Source organism: Sebastes fasciatus, chromosome 11, assembly GCF_043250625.1.
Source record: "Sebastes fasciatus isolate fSebFas1 chromosome 11, fSebFas1.pri, whole genome shotgun sequence".
Classification (NCBI taxonomy): Eukaryota; Metazoa; Chordata; class Actinopteri; order Perciformes; family Sebastidae; genus Sebastes; species Sebastes fasciatus.
This window is the reverse complement of record NC_133805.1, coordinates 11,311,436-11,329,513: the sequence shown is the minus strand read 5'-3', so window position 1 is coordinate 11,329,513 and position 18,078 is coordinate 11,311,436. Positions and strand designations below refer to the sequence as shown.

The 18,078-nt window shown below is 41.9% G+C and overlaps 1 protein-coding gene across 3 annotated transcripts in view; it reads left to right on the top strand.

Annotated features, from left to right (window-relative positions):
* Positions 1-18,078, top strand: part of LOC141776786 (low-density lipoprotein receptor-related protein 8-like) — a 90,055-nt gene that overhangs the window by 59,557 nt on the left and 12,420 nt on the right. For all 3 annotated transcript variants that reach the window (XM_074650589.1, XM_074650588.1, XM_074650587.1), the window contains 6 exons: positions 2,451-2,573; positions 4,039-4,161; positions 8,870-8,989; positions 9,773-9,898; positions 14,437-14,608; positions 17,418-17,645. In XM_074650589.1, the coding sequence (XP_074506690.1) occupies positions 2,451-2,573; positions 4,039-4,161; positions 8,870-8,989; positions 9,773-9,898; positions 14,437-14,608; positions 17,418-17,645 (892 nt within the window). The remainder of the gene's footprint in view (positions 1-2,450; positions 2,574-4,038; positions 4,162-8,869; positions 8,990-9,772; positions 9,899-14,436; positions 14,609-17,417; positions 17,646-18,078) is intronic.

Here is an 18,078-nt window from a genome sequence, read left to right as displayed (position 1 = left end):
ATTCTGCAGTTGTGTCCCAGTTTCATACTACATGCTAATGTAGGCAGGTTTTGAATATGTCATCTCACTGGAGATGTATACTCAAAAAGGTCATTATCCATACTAAAAATGTGTGTTTTTGAGTGTACTGTTGATGTACACTATAGTACCACAATGCAATGCACAAAGAAAGCTGTTCATAGTTGCAAAACATTCAATTAATTTGCAGATGGAGAGATAAAAAACAAAACATGTATAAAATCTGAAGAAAAAGCATTTCTCTTTGTGGGCTTTAATTGGCAGAGGTTTCCAAGTAACAGAACTTGCATAATTTCCTGTTATATTGAAAAATTGTATTCTAACTTCAAAGAGAAATTACTTTGTTATATAGTATGTAGTGCATTCTGTTAACAATAAGTATGTAGTATGAAATTAATACACGGCAGCACATCTCTCCAGCTGGAGGCTGCTCGTACACATGTTTACACACGTAATTGTCTGTTCTTGTTTGCAGCAGACAGTTTTTTTTCTGTGGGTGTTCATCTTGTTTAAAGGTAATAAATACGAGATCGGGAGCATTTCTATTACGTCTGCACGGCTCTCAACATAGGCTTGTAGGTAATGTTGCTAACAGTGAAAACAAAGGCAACAGTGCTGACAGAGCAAACAGTGTTTACCCGGGGGGGGAACCGGAGGGTGGGTGCTACGCTTTCGCAGCGGCGCTGTCGGTCGGGATGGCGTTATCAGCTGTAACCACTGTATGAGAGCAGTGCAGAGCGGCGTCCACGACCTAGCCAGTGGAGCATGCTCACATGCACTAGCATACGCTAAAAGCAAGCACGGCCGGCCCGGCTTTGTCAACAAAGTACTGAGAAGCTCAGATTACAACACACACAGAGGGAGGGCGACTTCATTCTCTGCTCAGGTAGACATTACTCCTCTACATCTTTACATAGCAAATAGTTATTTGCTGCTATATTGGATGTCGTATAGAGCACCTTTAAATCTAATAAGTCATATTATGTGTTTGAGTTGTTTGTCTTTCTTTTTCCTGCATATACTGTATTAACATATGAATATTTTAGCCAGTAGCAGTTGGACTTTTTTACATTTATTATACTCGTCTTGTTCAAAGATAGCTTCAGACCGATCAAATTCCAGCACATTCAGAAATAATTACACTGGAGGTCCGTTTTATTTGACATTATCTTTGTGTGGACAGCATGTTAAGGTACCCGTTTGCTTTGAGACTGGAGAGAAAATGTCCTTCCTCTTCTGAGGTGTTACTTTGTCATTTAGCACATTTCCTCTCTGCTGGGAGTTGGTGTCTTTTTTTTTTTTCTGAATGTGTCTGGTAAAGAATGTGTTTCTGTTGATAAACACAGTGTGAAGATGGGGCCTGGTGATAAAACAGGTTTTCCTATTAGCTGGTCATGGATGGGGGAGCCCTGAAGCCCCTGTCTCACTAAGCCGGAGTGTGAAGCCCAGATAGTCCCTCTATTCATTATCAAGATGTGCGGTGCACACATCAAAACCCACCTCTCCCACTCTGCGGTGTCATATAAGCGGCACTTTACAAGAGATTGATGTTTTGTTAGCCAACTGGATCACTGCATTAAGAGGTGGTTAGAGGCACAACCTCGTATTTGTCCAGTGAGGTTACTATGGTTACCTTCACTACCTGTGCTATATTCACATGTTTTAATGTGTCTTTGCCTTATAAGTTAAATATCCGGTTAACTCCTCAGCTGAAGACAAAAGCTGTGATTTTATCAATACATATCTGACATTGAATATACAGTGTATGTGTCTGAATGCAACACTGGCCAATGAAATCTCTATATTGATCTCCCAGACACAGAGAAACACTGTCTAAAGATATGCTCCTAGTGTCATGTGTTTGTATGTGCACATGTGTGTCCAGGCTACAGCGGCCCCGTCTCCAACACATTCCCTCCGTTCTGCTCATCTCGTGATAACACTAAATCATATCCCCCCTCAGTCACATATATTGCTTTTTAGTGTGGTTTAGAAAGGAGTTATATGAGCACGCTGGGCCCCGTTGATGAAAAGCTTGTCTGTGCTTGGGATATTAATGAAATGCGGTGTGGCTTCATGCAGCCTCCATCTTTGCGTTACAATATTGAAAATCATTCATCACACGCCCTCAGGTTGACTGCCTCTGTCCCAGGCAACACCTAATGCAGGCTGTGAATGGATAGAAGTACAACACAGTAGATGTTATGGCACAACATTTTTTCCTTCTACAAAGGATTTATTAAATATATCTTTGGGCGTGTCTTGCCCTTTTTAGACATGCGAAAGTAGAGAGACTCTTGAAATGCAACAAAAGGTCTCGGTTTGGTTTCGACCCCGGGATGTTGTGTTCCTCTTGAAGGGATTAAAGGGGATTTACAAGTCCAATTTCAAGTGTATGTGTTCATATGTGGGTGTATGTGTCGTTCTTACAGCCCTGCTGACGTGTCGTCCCGATGAGTTCCAGTGTGGTGACGGTTCCTGCATCCACGGCACCAAGCAGTGTAACAAGGTCCACGACTGTCCTGACCACAGCGACGAATCCGGCTGCGTCAACGGTGGGTACACCTGTCATCGCTGTCTGCCAGAATCTGTCCTCCTCTCTGCCTGTTCGGCTGTCTTCTTCTTTCATGTCTGTGTCTATTTGAATCTGCCTTCATATTTGTTGTTCTGTCTGCTAGTGGATATATTTGATTCGGTGTGTCTCTGACTTTGTGAAATGTTTTAAAACTAGAAGGAGAGGGAGAGGGAGCTAGTGAATTGTGGCTACAGGACCTGTGTGATCTGTATAATAGGGCTGACCAAAGCCTCCCGGCTGTATTTGTTGTAGAAGTGAAGGGGATTTAAGATTAAAGTAACATAGCTGATATCACAGTACATTCTACAACCCCCTTTTTATTAGCTCGTCTGCTCTATGTTTGCTCCGACTACTTTTAAATGGGTTTCAGCTTGTGCTTTGAGTCTAATATGTATGAAAATTGGTGAATATAACACCTTAAAGTTGCAATCTTAAAGGGAAACATTGCTGATTTTCAACCAACTCTGTGTCGTCGCAGTGTGTGCAGATGGACGGTGTTTGGCTTCGCCCCGTGCCGCCAGCATCCTGAGCTCCCCACCCATCCGCCAGCAAAAGTCCACCGGCAAATGAGCGGGGGGCTTCAGGTGCTGGCTACACGGAGGGAAGCCAAACACTGGTCAGCTGGCCACACTCCCAATTTTCAACAAGCTCTGTGTCATCGCAAAGTATCCCTTTCACGATTTCATGACAGAAAACACTCCTTGAGCAGCTAATTTGTCAGAAATTATACAGAAGAGCAACAGGTGTATCTGTTTACAGCACAGCTAAACTGACTCACATTGTTTCAATAAAGAAGTCAGTTAAAATTATAGTTGTACAACGATCTGACTTCATGCTGCGTGTGAAAGGCTACCTTGGTGACGAGTTAGCTGCACGCAGCCTTGTAGAAAAAAATGCAGAAAAAGACTGTTTTAAACGCATTTATTTTTATTTTTTATTTATTTAATTTTGCAGAAACAATGCTGACCATAAATAGTATTAAAAGTAAGGTTTGATTTCATGAAAACCACAAAAGTTATAACTTCCTTTAAATACATTTATGTGGTATTTTTCTGGACATAAAGCGATTGTGAAATGATTTGCTATAATGACCATTGAAGTTACGTTGTGTGGATCCAGCAAAGTGCTTTTTGTAAGCCGACTTCATCACTTCTTTCTCTTCTGACTCTGATGCATAATTTACCGCAAAATGACGTTCCAGGAAATTAAGCCCTAGCACTGTGAAACTGGACCAAATTAAAGTTCAGCTTTTATTACACTAGGCTTTTTATGTGGGATGATATGAATATCTGAGTGAGAGGAGTATTTCTTGCTTGTTTCATGTGAGCCTTCAGTAATTTAGTGAACCGCTGGAGATATTCTGAATCGGTTTGCAGTAGCTTGGGCAAATAAATGTCCTTGATGTTTATAGTGTAGTTGCTGATCTATCTTTTTTCTGTCGCCAGCCACCAAATGTGAGGGCCCGCTGAAGTTTCTGTGTAAGAACGGAGAGTGCATTGACAGCTCCAAGGTATGCGACTCTGTCAAGGACTGCAAGGACCGATCAGATGAGCCAAAGAAGGAATGCGGTAAGAGGATCTTTTTTTTGCACACAGGTACTTGGTTGTAACCTCAGCTGTTAAAATGAAAAATGAAGGAGATTGTGTGCGTCAGCGGAGCTTTTTGGCTAAGCCCCATGCAGTGAGTACATTACATACACACTATAGTAAATGGATTCATGCTGTTAATGTAGCAGCGTAATCGTGTTTGCTATAACAAAACTGCGACTACCTCCCTCCTATTACCTTGCATTTCAAAGGCTTCGGCGCCGCACTCAAATTAGCAGCAGCCTCCGTTGATCAGAACAACAGCCTGCGTGTACTAATTACCATCAAAAAAGGCTTCTTCTGCTCTGCGATAATCTCTCTCTTCTCCACCTCTCTTCCTGTCTCCATATACCTTCATCTCTTAACCTATTTGACTGACCATGAGTAAAGGGAAGTGATGCCTTAGTTAAAGAAATAAATAAAATCGATGAGAGGGTCGTACTGTACAGGACAGAGGGTGTTGTATCCTGGACAGATTGTAAAGCCCTCTGAGGCAAATTTGTGATAGTGATCTATACAAATAAAATTGACTTCACTTGATCATTGTGAGTTTATATTAGGGATGTAACAATACTAGAAATGTAGTTGTCGATACCGATACCAATTCGATACCACGGTAAAAAAAGTAAAACAATAAATCCCATGTACTTCAACATCCACTCCTTTATTATCGTTTGCAAACTGGTTTTTGGTAGAAAGTTAAACAGGTCATAATACCCTCTCTGTTATCTATTATATATTGCTCTAAGAGCTAGATAACGTTAGCAGCCGGTAAGCAGCACAGTCTTGCACGGAGCTAACGGCTAACATTAACAAGCTCTCCTCCTGCCGATTTCAACACAGATTTGTTGTTCACAATGTAGCATTATTATCAGGGAAAAAACAGGTTGCGTCCCAAACACATTTTCTATCATCCCAGAGACGCTGGGACGCCGTTGGTCTTGAGCCCAGACCGCACCTGAGTTACTGTAGAAACACGAGTATGTCACGTTTTCAGAATTTTAGCATCTACTTGGTACTGAAGTGTTGGTTCTCGTGACATCCCTACTTTATAACTTTTCCTCTGTGTTGAACAGCTCAGTAAGAAAGTTTCTGATACGAGAGAGTAAGAAGCAGACACATACACTCTCATAAAATGACATGACGTCTCAGAGGAACATAAAGTTGAGGAGGGAAAAAGTGACAGATGGCAGATTAGACTGACCTCTGCCAGGGATGGGAATTACAAGACCGAAACAGTTATTCCAGAGAGTAACTCTCCTCCCTTTGTCCCTTGTCTTCCTCCTCTACCTCCCTCTCTCTCTCTCTCTCCTCATATTTCCCTCCCTCTCTCCTTCAACTCAGGTCTTGCTTGTTCTCAGCTCATTAAAAGCGTGTCCACACACACCTAGCTCATCGCTCTGCTCGCTCAACCATTTACTCGCAAGATGTTCCCCAACCAAAACACAAGAAACCACACACAGAGAGACAATAATACTCCCCGCTGCACGGAAACACACACTTAGTTAGTACGTAGTTGTTCGGTGTGATTGCATTTGCCGCATCAGCCTTACATCAGGGGAAAAGACAATGCATTTCTCTCCAAGCTCAAGTAAATGTTTTTCTGTGTTTCCCATCTCATTAGAAATAATGGCACATTACCACAGTACTAACTCATTACTCGGCACACCATTCATTTCTTAACGCTGCACCATCACTTCCAGCTTTCACTGGAGAGGACCGGCTGAAAATAGCTAGTACATAATGGGTTTCCATGGTGAGAGAGATGGAGGTGGAGCAGAGGAGGAGAGGCGTCATGTTTGTTTGCCCATGGGAAAGTGACCTCTAAATCATGGCTGTCCTTGGAAGTGGTCTAGAAAAAGCTGTTGGCGTTATCACACGGCCTCTCCTGAGGCGTCTTTGTTACCCACGCAGACCCTCTCAAGGAATCAGGAGTGAGTGAGTCCTCAAATACAGCCACATCTTGGTCTTTCTTCAGTTTGCAGTTAATTCTGAGCTGACATGAAGGGGGTTAGCAGGAGCTACTGAGAGTGGCAGGTTGCTGTCACCCATCCAGCTGAATTAGAGATGGGAATTTAATGCCGGCGGTTGCAGCGCTCAAAGTCTGCTGGCACCGACACAAAGCAAAGATGAAAATGTTCCCACAAAAGTAACCCTCAGTCAATCTTTGGAGAGTCAACTTTATCGCTCTTTATTTTTGTTACAATAAATAAAGAATAATGTGGTGTAGCTGTGCAAAGAATGACTTTCCTCAGAGCTCCACGGATAAGCTGAGCAGCGACGCAAATTTGCATCTTCGCATTCGCACGGAGGTCAACTTTGGTGTGAATAACTTTCAGGTGAATAACGCCTCAGCAGGCGATGGTTACTCGCCTGCACTCGCACATGTGTGACTGTGTGACATGTGTGACCTTGTACTCTCTGCAAGAAAGCGGATAAGTGTGTATTTCCCAGGGGAAAGGTCCAGAACGTAAAGAGGAAGTAAAGCTTGTGGAACTGCACAATTGCAGTTTGTAAAATAAAACATAGTCGTTTAGCTTCCTGTCTAAACACAAAATATTCCCTAAAAAATATATTATAGAATATATTTACTCCAATAAAAGTATATTAGCAGCATTTTAAGAAATACAACACCAGACTGCGCGTACCCTTTCAAAATAAAAGTCTCTGCTAAATCCACATAGGATTTTATAAGAATTTAATGCCCTGTTTATTTAGCGTGATAACTTACTCACTACTACACTGGCTCAGGTAAACATCAACAAAAGGAAAGCATTACAGATTTATGTGGTGTGAAAATATGCAAATTCAAGTCATCATATGTAAAGGTTAATGTATTGTTTCAGTTTATTGTTTCTATATTCAGCTAATGAAGCTTCAGTTTGGAACCAATGGGCCTCATGCAAAAACATTTTCATAGTCTAGTCTTAACCTTCTCTTACCTTTGTTCGCACTGTGGGCCACGTCAGATTCAGCAAACGCTCCTAACTTGACCTTGACCTTTTTACTTATTTTGCAGTTTGAGATGTTCATATTGATATTCTAGTGTTATACTAAAGCATCAGCGGCCAATTTAAATTAATGATGAGTTTGTTATATCGGCTATATGAATACATTTAGAATTATATTATAATTTTAATTGCAGAATCAAACAGCATAATGTCAACATGATTATGAAGTGTAAACTATATAGGATTTTCAAACTCAAAATTGCCTCAAAGTAATGAAATAAGCAATTCATTAGTGAAAAACTAGGTTTGGATAACAGCAGACTAATTGCACATGACACAGACGAAATTCAAAATACAAGAAAATTGGTGAATGCGACAAGTTCTCCTAAATCACTCGTACAAGCCACTTAAGAAGGAATCTGTTCGTGCGAGTGATTGTCTTGGTGGGGAGTTCTCAGATGCTTGGCTTTTTCTTTAGACCAACTGTTTACTAACTCACACACATACTGTACAGTATCCCTGCCTTCAATGACTGATGATATAAAGCTCCCCTGGTTATCGACAAATGTGTTACACTAGATTGGGCAGGACGCTGGTGACAGAATTAAGCACTCTCTCGTATTGAAGCTCGAGGTTTCTCTTGTAGTTTAATCCATTTTTCTCTTTATCAGCCCTTTCCAGTTGTCAGTTGTTCATTGTGCAGTGACGCTTAATTGTTTGTGTAAAAAAGCAAAGCCCGTACGCTGTTGAATGAAATGTTGGACAGGTACTTTTCTGGTGATTTTCGCTTTCAATCAGTCGACTTACCTTCAATGATTCATTCAAACAAAAGATTGTTTTTTTCTTTTCAATCCAAACAGGGACAGGAAAGTGTGCTGAAGAGCTTCATGATTCATGTACACTCCTGATGAATGCAAAGTCATTGCCACTGTGAAAAATACTAATATATGTAGTATATATTATGGTACTTTGATGACTCTCAGCTGTATTGAGATTAAAGAACCGACCCTAGCATATCAGTCAGTGACTTTTGAGCCCTTCTTGCTATCAAGTAATTCATAAAACCTTTATGTGCAGCACAATCAAATCTAACTGCCTCTGCCTTCTTCATTGTGTGCCAACCTTGTGCCAGCTGCTTTGACCTAGTTTAAAAACGAGAGTGGTTGCGTTTTCACATCTTGTTTTTTCGCTTCTTTCATTCTCCGGATGCTTTTACATCACTCTGCCTCGATTTAAGCAGCGGGCCTGTTTAATTTAGATGTCCTCTCTCGCCCCCGTGATAGATCCTTATGGGACACCTCAGAATCCCAGTTCACAGCATTAATCCCTTCTACACAATCATATTTCATATCCCCGCAGATGGACCGGATTCTCGGTTTTGAGAGCTTTCCGCATGTGATGTTGCGTCTCTTTGATTCCCCCCTTTTCACTTGTGAGAACATCTGATAAGGATTCAAAAAGGATAGAGAAGAGCTGAGTACAAGAGCCGCAGATAAAATGAAGATTACTGATGTGATATCCATCCTCCCTCCCCTATGTGCCACACATATTTATACACCTTTATCAAATATCACCAGCCATTCCACTGCACTTGCTCCTTTTTCAAAAATATTTTACAATAAAGGTGGCAGAGGCTTTTTCCTAAATCTGATTTTGACCTTTTAAATGACCTACTAGGCGACCATAATGTCCCTAACTCTTCTGATTTGACCACTGGCTTCTTTTTCTTTGTCTCCCAGGACTGAATGAGTGTATGATCAACAACGGCGGCTGCTCCCATGTCTGCATGGACCGACCAATCGGCTTTGAGTGCCAGTGCCCCACTGGCTATCAGCTGCTCGACAAAAAGACTTGTGGTGGTAAATAAAGAAACTTTAGATAGACAGATGAGTGGCAGGTTGGCTGCTGACCATGCTACCATGAGTCTGTGTGTGTGTGTGTGTGTGTGTGTGTGTGTGTGTGTGTGTGTGTGTGTGTGTGTGTGTGTGTGTGTGTGTGTGTGTGTGTGTGTGTGTGTGTGTGTGTGTGTGTGTGTGTGTGTGTGTGTGTGTGTGTGTGTGTGTGTGTGCGTGCGTGTGCGTGTGCGTGTGCGTGTATGTGTGTGTGTGTGATGTATTGCTTTGAGCAGCTCTCTAGCTGTCCTGTCTTTGTTCAATGTGCCCAGCCTGTCACTCCCACAGGGATACTAGCAGAGTCACACTACTCTCTCTCTCAAACACACACACACACACACACACACACACACACACACACACACCCTATACTCTGTCCTTCACACCCTTTCCCATCCTTTTAACAGTAATGTTTCCCCCTCACACCCAAGGAAAAAGCCTGAGATCTGCTGGAAGGAAGCAGAGCGGAGAAGTGGACAGGGACACGCCCTGTCTCCCTGTCTCCCTGTCGACTGAATGACAACATGTCTGAGTGTTTCTCCAGCAACTTGCAGTTATATAAATGTGCATATTTACTCATGTATTACAGCTGCTATTCTCAGAAACTCATTGCCATATTTTATATTTTGGGAATTTAGTTTCCGCTCTGATCAAGTGCAGCTCATGAGGGTGAATTAGTCACTGTCTGTCCGTCTATCTCTCTCTGTCTCTCAGTTGATTGATCACCTCTCTTCTCTCTTCTATTTGCAGACATTGATGAGTGTGAGAACCCCGATGCCTGTAGCCAGATTTGCATCAACTATAAGGGGGATTTTAAATGTGAATGCCATGAAGGCTACGAGATGGACCCCGTTACTAAGACCTGCAAGGCAGAAGGTGAGTTGCAATGATCAATGATCAACAATGCAAGATGTCTGAGACAAAAGGATTTAAGTTAAAGCAGCAGTAGGCAAGATTGGAGCAAAGAAAAGTTATTTTTATAAAGCGACCTCTATATCCTGACAGTAGTGCATGAGACAGATAATCTGAAAAGAAATCATATGCCTCTGTGTCCTCCGGTGCTCCTAATGGCATCTGCAAGATTTCACAGACCGGAGGAAAACAACCAATCAGAGCCGAGCTGGAGTCTGCCGTCTCTGAGCAGCTGTCAATGAAACGATAATGACCTGTGACTTTTTAAGATTTTTTAAAGCCTGAAAACAGAGCCATGAGGAGGTGCAGAAGTCTTGAATTACAATATGCTGAAAGGTTATTATGGAACTTTTGCCTAATGATGCCAAAAATATTCTGCAAACTTCAGGTTTAAGGGTTCCTATTTTGAGACTGAAAATGAGAATCGGCGTTTAGTCAAAAGGACGTTAAGAGATACTGAATTTGTTGTGATTATACTTCATGTTCCTGCATTATACATATTCTGTTCTTTTTATATTTATGCAGTTTATAACCTACATAGTTGCTGTTGTAAAGATGCATTTTCCTCCGCTGAAAGTACAAACAGCTGTGTTGTATTGTTGATAACAACATATTCTCTCAGATATCGCGCTGCCTCATTAGTGCAACACTTCACAGCTCAGCTTTTGTGCCACAGTGTCAAAACTCTCCTCATCTCATAATCACAAACATCTTTCTGCCGCTGGGTTCTTATCATTGCTTTGCACTTGCTTGCGCACTTGACATAATTGCTAAATCATTAAAAAAAGAGCAAGCATCACCAAGGCAACTGCTCCCGTTTCTCCCAGGCCAAATCTGTCCTTCAGTAACCCGTCACATCAAGGCAGTGACAGACCGATGTGTTCAACCACGCTGCACACTTATAATTAGGTAAAGCAACTCTTCAGGGGTACCTGGCTGAGTCACGCTGGATGCTAATTACATCAAATTGAATTGGTGTCCCGTCAGGCTTGTTGACAACAGTTGTCGGACTAGTGGAGAACAAAGTGAACTGCTAAGAGGCCAATTAATTTTCTTTGACCTCCAACCATGGCCAAAAGCTATTAGCAAGAGGCTTACAGAGAGCGGCCAGTTTATATGTTTACACTTCATTTCCCTCTAAAATGTTCATTATTTAATTGGCAGGAAACAGTGAGTGAAATGAAATGTGGCGATTTGGTCCCCGTTGCTGTCAAATGCCGTGATTTCATTTGCCTCAATTAAGCCGAGCTGATATCAAAGCTCAGCACTCACATTTGTGTGTTTGCATTTGTACACACTGTATGTGTGTTTGGATTGTATCTGCACCCTGCCTCTGTGTGTTTCTCTGTGCATGACCGCCCCGGCGTGTTTGCTATCAGTTCATCGTGGCCAGCAGAGAACTGTGTGTCTGGCAGCGTGTCAAAAGCGGCGAAAGCAGAATCGCAGTGAATGCAGCAGTTTCCACCGCTGCCGCGACAGCCCATAAAACCAGCAGGGGACCATTTCCCTCTTTAGAGGGGTTGGAAATGTTGTCATTGTAATGGCCAGTTTTTGAGAACGCTTAGTCCTGACCAGCACTGTCATCATTCAGACTTCGGGCAGGGAGAGGGGGGGAAAGGGAAGAAAGAGGGGAAACGTGCAGGAGTACGACACTACAATGAGGATACGACACAGACTGTCAAAAGGGAAGCCGAGGCGAGGGAGCCATTAATGAGAGAATATCATATCTGCCTCTGGAGATAACTGGCTGCAGCTGCCATCCTATTACCAAGCAGTGTCAGAAAGAGAGCGGCTCAATATAGATGTTACAAGACAAAGGTGGGCTGTAGTTGCCAGCCAAAAGTGATAAAACCCTCCCTGAAGGCATCTATTACCCATTTGGCTTTTTCCTGGCAGAATTATAAGGAAATAAACATAAAGTCATGATGATATAAATGCGTCCAAGGCCCCTGTTCAGATTTGGGGCTAATTAAAATGCATCCTGGGTGACCTTATCACAAGTGGACAGCTCTAAAAATAGGTGTGTGAGTGCAAAAATGAAACAAGGACACGCTGTGATGTAGATATTCAGTGCTAATAGCTGTGTGTGCTAAGACTGTGGCATGACAAAGTTACCAAACACAGGCTACTGTATACCTGACGTGAAGGCAAGAAACTATCTTTTGAGTCTCTCTCTATGACTGAGTTCATATTGTTATATCAGGGTTTAGTTTCCAGCTTTTTCTTTCTCCTTTTGTGTGTTTTTTTGTGTACTTCTTTATCCAGTATGCTAATGTCCACTGCAGTCCTCTTCCATAGTTCTGAGGCTGAAAGCAAATATGTATTTTTAGCTACAGTATTCTGTATACTGTTGGATGGATCGCTATGAAATTTTGTACAGACATTCATGCTTTCCAGATAATGAATCATAAAGACTTTGTCGATGCCCTAACTTCCTCTAGCGCCACCATGAGGTTCACATTTGTGGTTCAACACGTTCTCATCCCAACTCGTCACATGCTGACGCTTTGCCACGCCCCTTGGCGTCACTCTAAGTTTAGGCATCAAAACTACTATAGTTAGGTTTAGGAAAAAACTACATAGTTGGGCTTAAAACTATACATTGGTTCAGTGAAAATGGCACTGAACGTTGTAAACACGGGACACGAATTAACAGCTGATTGTAACGGGAAAATGAAACTTAACGCGTTTAACGTCCATCCACCACCCCTCCCGCGTCTTTTCACGCTTTAAACTACGTCACCACACTCCCTGTGCACTTTTTCTGAGAGTTTACTGTTGCAGCAGATGGGTTTACATTGTAGTTAATGGAAAGCCCTTTGCGTCTCATACAGGTGCCTTGTGCGTCGGTATCACACGCCGACAAAAACAAAAGGCAAAGACGAAGCCTCGGTATTATATTATATGAGAATGTGCTGTTTTTTTTAGTGAAATGTCTCAACAACTATTATATAGTTCATGTCCCTCTCAGTATTAATTGAAATCACTGGTGATGAGTGATCCCCTCTATTCTAGTGCCGTCAAAATTTAAATTCGTCCTAATACTTTAGTTTATGACTAAACACTTGTGCAACTCATCAGCCTCAGCTGTTGTTTGTGTTTCATGCTAATAGGCAATTGTTAGCATGCTAATACAGTAAACTAAGATGGTGATTGTGGTAAACATTACACCTGCTTAGCATGTTAGCATTTAGCTCAAAGCACCCCTGTGTCTGAACAGCCTCACAGAGCCGTTAGCATGGCTGCAGACGTCTTCCTGTATCTAGTAATGGTCACAGTTTCCTTACTGATAAAATCAAATGGGAGAGGGAAATGGAAAATCGAATCGCAATCCATCGCATGACATGCATCTAAGATGTGTTCTGCTGCGATCCATAGCTGCCTCTATAATAGACACAGTGCAGGTTAAAAAGACACTAGGTATCGGCATTACTCTGTTGCATTCTGTCGGTTAAACTTCATTGCGGTTGCAGAGTGTGTTGAGGATAACTCAGCAGCTGATCCTAATTGTTTTGTGTTTGGTTGCTAAGACAAGGGCAAGAAATCTGTCTGATTTAACTTTGTCCAAGGTTGTTTATCGGCCCTCTGAGGAAACGACCGCATTGCAAGTCTTTTAGTGTGTGTGTGTGCCCATGCATGTCTATTTAGCTCTACCGCCTGTGTGAAAGTTGACAGCCTGCTGCCGCCGAATGCTAAGGTACTTGTGATCTATATTTGCAAGGCGAGGATAATAAGGAGCGTACAACTTAATGATGCATCCAGACGCACCGATCAATACAGAAACTATTCAGCAGTTTTTAATGAAGGATTATTGTCCCCTTACTCTTGTTAGAGGAGGATATTGAGCCGTATCACACAAGCTTTGTTGTGTTGTTTATCTGTGTTAAAGGACGACAGAGTATCGACTTTGGTGTTACAAATATGCAGCAGCACATTAAGCTACAATGTCTTTTGACACGGTGGTGAAAGCCTCAGTGTTAATACTGTGGAGAGGAATGTCTACATCATCTCCCTGACACGCAGCGTTTCCCATCACGGTCAACCGTCTTATCCAGCATACAAACATTTCGATGCTGTGCTGAAAGAAAAGCAATCTCTAAGGCTTATCGGCAGCTTCTTTCTTTATGTCCTTCTTTTGCAGCAGAATAACGCTGTATGTTTTGGGTTTTGTATTTTATTACTCTGTGTTTGCTTGCTATATTTTAATCCTATAAGGTGTGCTGTGCATAGAGGATGAGATCAGTTTTCTAATAGGAGATAATGGCCTGGACCTTCCTTCTGGCTCTTTACCAAATTGTCAAAGCTGACTGGCCATTACTGAAGCACATCCCAACTCCACCTATCAATAACGTATTCCTCTCATTAATGAATTCAATCTGCTTCTAAATTGCTTTGCACTGTGACTGTTCTGTGATAAATTCCAGCTGGATAAACTCTCCCACAGTCAGGCCGCAAGTTCACAATTTTTCCAGAGCGGTAAATATTCTTTGCTTTGTGTGCAGGGAAGAGCCCTTACCTGCTGTTCACCAACCGGCATGAGATCCGACGCATCGACCTGGTGAAGAGGGACTACAGCCAGGTGGTGTCCACCCAGAAGAACGCCGTGGCTCTGGACCTGGACGTGGCCAACAACCGCGTCTTCTGGTGCGATCGCTTTCACCGGAAAATCTACAGGTAAACGTTGAGAGCAGAGTTACGATTACAAACTTAATTTAATTTTAGAAACATTGATGTAGATCAGAAACTCTATCTTGGATTGGAAAAACAAACCTGATTTGCCATTTTTCAATTTAGAGCTTAAAGTTTAGATTAGAATATTTGTAATGAGCCTATTTTAAATTCGAAACATTAAAGGTACTCAGTGGAGTTTTTTGTTAACAATGTAGGGCTGTCAAAGGTGACGGAATAATAACACGTTAACGCAAATTCGTTTTAACGCCACTCATTTCTTTAACGCATTAATGCAATCAATCTTTCGGTGGTTTAAAGCTAGAGTGAAGATACAGGCATCATATAAAACTAGAAAACCTGAGGAATCCATTGGTACCAACCAAACCAAATGTCATACTAGCTTGTCGAGATTGAGGCTTAATAATGCTCCAAACTTACAATACATTTTGGCGAGGAAAAACTGTCCATTTTCAAAGGGGTCCCTTGACCTCTGACCTCGAGATATGTGAATGAAAATGGGTTCTATGGGTACCCACAAGTCTCCCCTTTACAGACATGCCCACTTTATGATAATCACATGCAGCTTTGGGGCAAGTCATAGTCAAGTCAGCACACTGACACACTGACAGCTGTTGTTGCCTGTTGGGCTGCAGTTTGCCATGTTATGATTTGAGCTTATTTTTTATGCTAAATGCAGTACCTGTGAGGGTTTCTGGAAAATATTTGTCATTGTTTAGTGTTGTTAATTGATTTCCAATAATAAATATATACATACATTTGTATTTACATACATATTTGCCCACTCCCATGTTAATAAGAGTATTAAATATTGGACAAATCTCCCTTTAAGGTACATTTTGAACAGATAAAAAATGTGATTAATTTGTGATTAATCGCGATTAACTATTTCAATCGATTGACAGCCCTAAAACAAAGTTATGTTTACATTCACTGTTTCTCACGAAAAATAATTGTATCATTGAGGCTTAATTTAATATGTTGAGTGTATTTCCTTCTTCATAAAACATTTGTATGGCCGATTTTTGGAAGAAACCTTTACGCAATTAAGTCCCTCCCACACCGAAGGGGAAAACAATTCATCGCTCTCCTTTGACTTTGTATTGTGTGAAGGTGCCTCCTTGTCTCTTTTGTCTGCTAGCAAAAAACAGAAAAATGCCTAAAAGCTGCTGTGTGGTTGGATGCACTGCCAACAGGGTAAAGACCCCAGAACTAAGTTCGTATAAGCTGCCAAAAAAACTGAGCCTTTAAGAAGACAAAAGTGAGGCATCAGCAGGAAGAATGGACAAACTGTGGGATCCTGACACTCAGTATGCCGACGTGTGCAGCAAGCATTTTGTCCAAATCTCAGTTTTAGACTAACTATATTTCTGTAAATAAAGCTAAAGCATTTTGACAGTATCTAACTTGTGTTATAGTAGAATGTGAATAAATCAGAACGCTATGCAGTATTATGTTTGCAAGTGCCATAAGCTAACAGTAGCTTACTAACAGCTAACTTCATCATCATCCATCGTCGTTTTAGTTATCAACTGCACCCCTGGTAGACATAGGGTCCTAAAATAATCCTTTGACATGCTGAAATCTGATGTTTTTAAATAGCTACAGTCATTGTGTTACTATTTCAGCCCTTGGTTGCATATTGTGGCGTAAGTGCATCTTTATATTTGAAATATAGAGATGCACTTACCTCTTATTCTACCTAGGAAGGTAACTTTGACGAACATTATTGATATATCCCTGGTTTTCCATAGATAAACCACCGGATCATGTGACGGTTTCAGCTGTTTTTACACAAAATAATCTAAAAGTGACATTACAGACACTCGATATACCAAATCTTATATTGTTGCACCCTGGCATGATTTGATTTGCCTGTAGTTGATTTACTGAGCATCTACTTGTTCAGTTTTTGAAATTCAATCAGCTGAATTGATGGCTCAAGCTTGCTATTATTTTAGATTAATTTCTCCCTTCCTATTGTTATCCCAACTCTGTTTTCTCCCCAGAGTGTATTCTAATTGGAACACTGTGCTCTCTTTATGAAATGGATGTTACGAGAAAAGACCTCCGGGGAAACTAAAATGGAAATTCCTGTTCGGGAGCACAGCTGCCTGGCCCTCACCTCACACCTCTGCCGGGGCCAAATCATTAGCGGGCAGGGCAAACCCCTGAGTTAGGCCTTGTCTATTCTGATAAGTGGTCCACCTAAGAAGGACGCTAACCCCCGGATGAACCTGCTCAGCGCATGGCCCAAGGCTACAGCTCACACACCACAGCCCCATTCTCCACTCTTACAGGAGAGTTAGTATACACATCAGCCCTGATGATACACAATCTTTAGGCTGTATGTGCTCATATATCTATTTTATATCCACTCATTATTTAACAAAAATCATGTGGCAAAAAGATGTTAATTGTTAGACAAACATAGTTAATTATCATTCATTCCCTGTTATTGCTAGATTTGCTTTCACTGCTCTGATTGCAGTTGCTTTTCTCTAGTTACAGTAACAGACAAACTGCTTTTTGGGAAAAGTTTGTAAAATGCTTTAGCTTGTAATCAAATCACTAAAAGTCAATATTTCACAAGGATAAATCTGTTTGATAGAGTGCCATGTAATAATACGGATAGTGCATACAGACTCATTATCTCAAAATAGGGCCCTACCAGGCAGTCAACATCCCTCCACTACACATCGATTTTGCAATAATGGCTGGCATGCTGTAGACTGTGACTTACATATTCTCCTCCCCTCCTCCCTCTCTCCCTCCCTCCCTCCTCCCCCTGCAGTGCCTTCATCCACGAGGCCAGCGACCCCTCCCAGCAGGTGCCGCTGCTGGACTCTCTCCTGCAGACCCCCGTGGGTCTGGCCCTGGACTGGCTCCAACACAACCTGTACTGGGCCGACTCCGGGGACAAGTCCATCTCCGTGGCCTCGGTGGACGCCACCAAGAGACGCGTCCTCGTCAACACCGACCTGAGCGAACCCCGGGCCATTGCGCTGGATCCCCACCACGGGTAAGGAGGAGGACAAGTGCGTACGTTGTCCAGGAACACATTATGAAACGCCTAGGCCTTTTAATGAATGCTAATCATTAAACTGTATTCTATTAATTTACATAAAAATGTACAGTTAGTCAGCATTAAATAGTGTCAAACTGAGTTTATAAGGGTTCAACTGCTCCTTTATATATCTTTTAATATGCTGTCAGACACAGTACAGATCTTTTTTTGTCGAAGATCACGGTCAATGACCCCAGATAAAGATTTGTTAAGTGATTTCAGCCCAGGAAATGAATAAACATATAATCCTCCTCTGGGAGCACGTCTAATGATGAACATAAGAGAGCTCTTGTTGCTGTATGTGAGAATCCAGAGTAACAAGCCCGTGACCCATTTAGCGTCCTTACTCAGTAGTTGTTGTTTTTTTTAATTCTGTCCCAGATGATCG